Source organism: Lycium ferocissimum, chromosome 5 (assembly GCF_029784015.1).
Source record: "Lycium ferocissimum isolate CSIRO_LF1 chromosome 5, AGI_CSIRO_Lferr_CH_V1, whole genome shotgun sequence".
Classification (NCBI taxonomy): Eukaryota; Viridiplantae; Streptophyta; class Magnoliopsida; order Solanales; family Solanaceae; genus Lycium; species Lycium ferocissimum.
The window spans coordinates 50789213-50796882 of NC_081346.1; the positions used below are offsets into that span (position 1 = coordinate 50789213).

Below are 7670 nucleotides of genomic sequence, written 5' to 3' on the forward strand. Positions count from 1 at the left end.
TACAGAAATTATTAACTGTCCTTGGGGTTGAGAAGATTGAATTTGCTTGCTTGAGAAATTCAAGCTGTCACATAAAACAGATTTATTTAGGATGTTTCCTTTTAATACTAGCAATACATGCCCGCGCGATGCACGGGCCGAACATGTCTATTCACTTTAATTACCCAGTCTTTAAGGTTGTATTTTGAAAATAGCTTTTAAAAACATTCTAATTGTTATTATATATAGCAATATATACAAAACGTATTTTATGTACCATCACTTTAGTTATAATTAAAAAATAGAGTTGATGGAATTAAGTCTTTGAGATGGAAAGAGTCGGACTTTTTTTCTCATTATCATGACAATGAAAATTGTTCATCGATGTAAAAGAAAATTAGTAAGAATATGAGGGAAAAGAAAATTAGTAAGAATATGAGGGAAAATTAATATTTTGATTCTAATTTTTTTTTAAAAATTCTTTAATATTTTATATGTATACCGACAGGTTGATATCCATTTCAATTAAGTAACTGTTCAGATTCACACATAAGAACTATTGTTGTATATATTGAATTTTTTAAAAGCAAAACTAATAAAATATTTTTATTAAATTAATTAAAAAATATATTATAATTTTTTATATTAGCAATTATAGATAAAATAAATTGTTACAAAGAAATCAAAAATTAGAAAGATGTATGTTATATCATAAATCACCAAATTTTAATTCTGAAATGAAAATATAACGTAATACATTTTATGAATGTAAAGAAAAAATAATCAGAGACTGTAAAGGAGAGTAAATAAGTAAAGTATTGACAAAGAAGGAAAACGGGATAAAAATCACTCCCTCCCTTCACTTTTACTTGTCGACGTTAACATATCACGAAAAAAAATTCTTCTTCTTATTTTACCCTTCACATTAATTATTCATTGTCAAATTATTTTTTGAGGCTATTGAAACTATACACCAATAAATATGAATATTATGATAAAATATATACTTTATTTATTAATTCTCAAAGAACGTGAAAAGTCAAAAGTGAACAAGTTATGTGTAGGAGAATTAAAATAACTTTTGGACATATATTTTTAGTAATGTTGAGTACTTCATTTATGAACAAGTAAAAGTGCACGGAGGAAATAAATATGTGTCGGAAAAATAAATTGAAGTCCATACTTGTATGCATGAGCAGAGAGTAAATATTCAGAAAAAAAAGTAGTTTAGTAATGTGGCTAAGTAATATGAGATGGAGGGAGTACTTCATTTATTAATTCTTAAAGAACTTAAAAAGTCAAAAGTCAACAAGTATAAGTGCATGAAGGAAATAAATATGTCGGAGAATTAAATTTGAAGTGAAAAGAGATAAATATTCAGTACTGTGACATATGACTACGTGGGATAAAAAAGTAGCTGGTTAAAATATACAATTTATATAGCTTGTGGTACAAATTTCTATTGCTGTGTTAGTTCTCTCTTCACACTTAAATATATTAGAAATAGAAAAGAAGAAAAATATAGAATAGGAAAATAGACTTATATTTTTAGTAATGTGGCTAAGTAATATGGACGAAGGGAGTACTTCATTTTTATTGATTCTTAAAAAACGTGAAAAGTCAAATATAGTAATGTGGCCAAGTAATATGGGACGAAGAGAGTACTTTCATTTATTAATTCTTAAAGAACGTGAAAAGTCAAGTAATGTGGCCAAGAAATATGAAACGGAAGGAGTACTTCATTTATCAATTCTTAAATAACGTGAAAAGTAAAAAATGAACAAGTAAAAGTGCACGGAGAAAATAAATATGTGTCGGATAATTAAAATTGAAGTGCATACATGTATACATGGGAAGAAAATAAACATTCAGCAAAAACGTGAAAAGTCAAAAGTGAACAAGTAAAAGTGCACGGAGAAAATAAATATTTGTCGGAGAAAAATTGAAGTGCACACGTGTATACATGAGAAGAGAATAAATATTCAATACTATGGCATATATCCATGTGGGATTTATTAATTCTTAAAAAATGTGAAAAGTCAAAAGCGAACAAATAAAAGTGCACGGAGAAAATAAATTTGTGTGGAGAATTAAAATTGAACTGCATATGTCTATACATGAGAAGAGAATAAATATTCAGCAAGAACACGAAAAGTCAAAAGTGAACAAGTAAAAGTGCACGGAGGAAATAAATGTATCGGAGAATTAAAATTGAAGTGCATACGTCTATACATGAGAAGGGAATAAATATTAAGTACTATGACATATGTCTACGTGGGATATAAAAATAGTTGGATAAAGTGTACAAGTTATATAACTTATAGTATAAGAAATCATTGCGTGTACAATTTGTGAAGCTCATGGTACAAGTTAGAGGAGCTGCGTTCGTCCCTCCTCCATGCTTATATATAATAGAAATAACGTGTTTGATCTGAGTAAACTCCAGTCTAATTGTCTCAAAAAAGGAAAAAGAAAAAGAAAAACGTAGGAAAATAAGCTTTCGCGGTTATTAAAAATGGTTGTCTAAAATTATTTGTCGTTTTAGGATTCAAGGCACACTTAATTATTTTTCTCCATTTTATCCTTTTTGAATTTTATCATTATTGAGACATGACATATAAATAAATTAAACATTTGATGGAGAGAGATTATAACTTAGTTATATATAAGGACAACTATCCCTCCTAATTAATATTTGTTAAGGGGCGTGTAAAACAAAAATAAAATGACAAATAATTTGAGACGGGAGAGTATTCCTTAAATCCAACCGAACATTTAATAAAAGATACTTTAATTCGGAAGTTAATAATTACGATCAACAAAGTCGAAGAACGTATTGATTAGACTATGTTGCTATTCGCGTTTCAGAAATTAAGGCCCCGTTTGTCCATAGATACCAAAAAAAAAAAAATTTGGAGTTGGAGTTGGAGCTGTGTTTGGCCATAGTTTTTGAAATTATAGTTTTTGGCGAAATGTAGTTGTAAAAAAGTGAAAAAAGTGAAAGTTTTTTGAGTTTTTGGTATTCCGGGATACAACTTCAAGCTGTATTCGAAACTTTCATGGCCAAACGTTGATTCCGGAAAAAAGTGAAAAAAAATTTCGAAATAAAGTGAATAATTCTTATGGCCAAACGGGGGCTAAGTCTCGCTTAGTTCACTTTTTCCGAATTTTATTCCGGAAAACTATTTGGACATAATATTGTTACAATTTTTCAAAATTTGAAAATCTCCAAAAAGCCATTTTTACAATTTTTCCCTCCAATTCATTCACAAAATCAAAAAACCAACTCCAATTTATATTCATATCCATAAATAATTTCAGTTTCCAAATATCATTTTCAACTTGAAAACAAAAAAATATTTTTTTCGAATTTCACAATTCTTATGTTCAAACGCCCACTAACTGTTTCGGGGCTGAGGGGATTGAATTTAACTTGCTTGAGATTTGTTAGGTTTGTTTTTCCTTAAAGAAAAAGGAAACAGAAAAGAAAAAGAAAAAGAAAAAATGAGTAGGAAAACAAACTTCCGTACGTCGTCGTATGGGACCTGTCCGTCAACAATAAATACCTGTCCAACGTACATCACAATTTCCCATCAGAATCTTCTCTCTTCAAAAAAAACATTTGCTTCAAAGAAAAACCAAATATATCTTCTTTTTATTGCATTTCTAGCCATAGCCCATTCTCTACATTTTTATCAATTTTCGCATCAGAAACTTCATCCCCCCCTCTCTTCAAAAAACCTTTGCTTCAAATAAACCCAAACACATATCTTCTTTCTTTTGCATTTCTAGCCATAGCCATTCTCTACACTTTTTAGCATTTTCCCCTCCATCCTCAGTGATTTTTTATTTCTGGGTTTGATTGACGAAAAGGGTTGCCAGAAAGTTTTTACATTTCTAGCCATAGCCATTCTTGATTTTCCGATATCGAGCAAATTTTAGTTTGCTCGGTGTTTTAATGCAAAGGGTAGAAAAAATTCACAAAAGGGTTACTGTTTTTCTCTTCTGTGGTTATAGTTATGCAAGAGATCTTAGATAACTATGAAAACAGTCAATCCCTACTCTCAGCCGCCTCACGCGCTGACACACGCCCCCCACGCTCCGCGGAAGGGGAATTAACTCCAGCGGATGACGTCAGCACAAACCTTTTTGACAAATACGAGCTGGGCAAACTCCTTGGTTGCGGCGCGTTTGGCAAAGTGTATCATGCAAGAGACCTTGAGACAGAAAAAAGTGTTGCAATTAAGGTGGTCTCCAAACAGAAAATACTCAAAGGTGGTCTGACGGCGCACGTTAAGAGAGAAATCTCTATCATGCGCCGATTGCGTCACCCAAATATCGTGCGCCTACATGAAATTCTAGCAACAAAGAAGAAAATATATTTCGTGTTGGAATATGCTAAAGGAGGTGAGCTTTTTGCAAAGCTATCTAAAGGCAGATTTAGCGAAGATCTCAGCCGTAGATATTTCCAGCAATTAATCTCAGCCATTGGATACTGCCACTCACGTGGGGTCTACCACAGGGATTTAAAACCAGAAAATTTATTACTTGACGACAATTGGGACTTAAAAGTTACTGATTTCGGGTTAAGTGCTGTTACGGATCAGATCCGACCCGATGGGTTGCTCCATACACTTTGTGGGACCCCTGCTTACGTGGCACCTGAGATTTTAGCTAAGATAGGTTATGATGGTGCTAAGGTTGATATTTGGTCATGTGGTATTATACTTTTTGTGTTCAATGCTGGGTATTTACCTTTTAATGACACAAATTTAATGACTATGTATAGGAAAATTTACAAAGGTGAATTTCGTTGCCCTAAATGGACTTCACCCGAGTTAAAAAGGTTGTTGACCCGATTACTCGATACCAACCCGGTTACCCGTATCACTATTGAGGGGATTAAAAATGACCCGTGGTTTAAAAAAGGGTATCAAGAGGTGAAACCGGGTCAGGAATTCGAATTCCAATCCGGGTCGGATCCGGGTCATGGGTTCAAGTCCGGGTCTGGTCATGCCGGGAAATTCTTGAACGCGTTTGATATTATATCGTATTCATCAGGTTTTAATATCTCGAGTTTGCTTAGAGGTAACGGTGGATTAGTCGATAAAGAACGTTTTGTGTCGATGGATTCGCCCGAGAAGATAATCGCGAAATTTGAGGAGGTGGCGGAGGAAGAGGAGATGACGGTGGTGCAGAGGAGTAGCGCCACCGTGAAAGTGGAGGGGCAAAATGGTAATTCTGAATTAATGGTGGTGGTTAACCGGTTAACGGAGAAACTGGTAATAGTGGAAATTGAAAAAAGGGAAAATGAAGGTGAAATATGGAAGAAGAAATTTAAACCGAAGATAAGTCGATTTGTTTATCAAGGGGAAGGATTGGTTTCTGGTTGCTGAAAAGGACATTGGCCTAATTCTTTTATGAATTAATCTAATAATTTAGTGATTATTTGGAGGGATCCAAATTTGAAAAAGAACAGATTAATGCGTTTGTACTATTATTATGCTGCTTGTAGTATTAATGTTATACTTTTCCAAAAGTTATGACAACCATATTTATTTTATAAAAGCATAAAAAGGAACACCGGGTTATTCATCTTGTTTTTGCCCGGTAATTTTTTTCCAAATATTGTTCAAATGATAAGATAATTACTCTAGACTCAGAGGATTGATGTATTGGAGATAGAAAGTTACTTCCGAGGATAGATGCAATTGAGACAGGATGTGACATGATGAAAAATAGTTACTCCATTCGTTTCACTTTGTTTGATATTATTTTCTTATTAGTTATTTAAAAAAAAAAATCACTTTTCTAAATGAAAAATAATAATAATAAATTATATAAATATTATGACATGTTTAAAAGAATAAATTTTACTTAATCCCTTTAACCTTTTAATGGTTGAAATAATATTTACAACCTCCACATTTTGACTTTGACGCAAAAGTTAACGGTTGGGAAAAAAAACAACTCTCTGCCGGAAAATGTGACAAAAGTCAAAACAACTACTAATATTCTTGGGGAATTTTTTGAAGATACAAAGTTAAACTCTCATTTTGATCCGCTTTCTTCTTTTTGTTTTGAGTAAAAATTTACACAAAGCACAGTTTAAGCTTAGTTTCTGTGTGAAAAGCTTGGCTTAGCTAGAGGCTGCAAGAGGATGGAACTAAGAGCCCGTTTGGATTGGCTTATAAGTTCTTTAAGTGTTTTGATTTTTTGAGTGTTTGGTAGTAAACATAAAAGCGATTTGTCTTAAAATAAATTGCTTTTTTTTTTTTAAAGCCAAACGTGCCCTAAAAGCTTATCATTGTTTGTATTGACGAAATAGAAAACAAATATGACCGAACAAGCTATGATATCCCACATGATAATTGTATTTAAGAGACTATGCATAACCACAAGCATCTATATATACATGTTTATAATTTGATATTCATTGTTTGTTGCATTTCTATTATGCATGGTTCTGCACTGATAACTCCGAGCATGTGCTTATATCTTTAAAGCCTTTCAGTCGTAACTAAGCTAAGGAGATATATGTATCGGGACCACTTATAATAAAGTGGGAAGCATCAGAGGACCATTTGAAGAAGTCTTTATCGTACTACACCATGCTTGAGTAGAATAAAATGCAAGGAATTGAACTAGAAAGTGAAGATGTAGGAGTTGAACCTAACCCAATCGAGGACATGGCCTTGGACAGCCTTAACGTATCTGGTGATCAAGAGAAAAACGTCTCCATGAATGGCAATCGTGGAGACAGTTGAAGGGTGGCTGCCAAGAACCAGCTCCAGGAATGGAAATTGTGGAGATAATTTCCTTTTACTATGTTAACTTTTTTCAGTTTGAATGTACTTTGAAGACCTAGCTAGAAGTACTTTAGACTTACTATGCTCATGCTTAACCGCAATATAAATAACTCACTTTCCCTATTTACTAGGGTTATATTCAGGCACCAAAATAGATTGCCGCGTGATTGATACCTAGTGCCTACCTACTTACACAGAGCGAACCATCGTGGCATGGTATAAATCCAATTCGCGTTCAAGTAATTCAATTTCATTTAATTAATTACAATATTAAATGAGAGGAATGAGATAAACACTGTTTTAATTAAACTACATAATTAATAGCATAAACTAAGACATGAGTAAAGTGTCATTCCTGATGCTATATGAGTATCCATAGCAAACATAATATAAATTCTCTATATACAGAGCTTGTATGACGCTCCGAATGAAATAATAAAGTTACGGGACAAGCCCGCACTACGCAAAAATATATAGCTGAAATGGAGTGATCCACGAATTTAAAGGTGGGCTCACCAAAATAAAGGAGTCCTACCCTGTATGTTTACCATTCTGCACCTAGTTGTCTAGTAAATCGGACATCGTTAAAAAAAACGAAAAAGGCTCAAATATGTCATACAACTATCGGAAATGGCTCATTTATGCCACTCATCAATAGTTTGGCTCATTTATGTCATCGAACTATAGGAAATGGCTCATTTATGCCAACGAACTATAGGAAATGGCTCATTTATGCCACTCATCAATAGTTTGACTCATTTATGCCATCGCCCGTTAATAAAAGTGACTCATCCATGCCATTTTTTATTAACACCGGTTTTATAATACCAGATATGACACGTGGCCTCCAACTAGATTATGGTTGTGGGTGGGTAAGGTGTA

At 33.1% G+C, this 7670-nt stretch overlaps 1 protein-coding gene across 1 annotated transcript; it reads left to right on the forward strand.

The window, feature by feature from the left end:
• The first annotated feature begins 3552 nt into the window (after positions 1-3552).
• On the forward strand, positions 3553-5748 carry LOC132056876 (CBL-interacting serine/threonine-protein kinase 14-like). The gene has a single exon (XM_059449264.1). The coding sequence runs from the start codon at positions 3999-4001 to the stop codon at positions 5373-5375; it is 1377 nt and encodes a 458-aa protein (XP_059305247.1). The 5' UTR covers positions 3553-3998; the 3' UTR covers positions 5376-5748.
• Positions 5749-7670: the final 1922 nt, after the last annotated feature.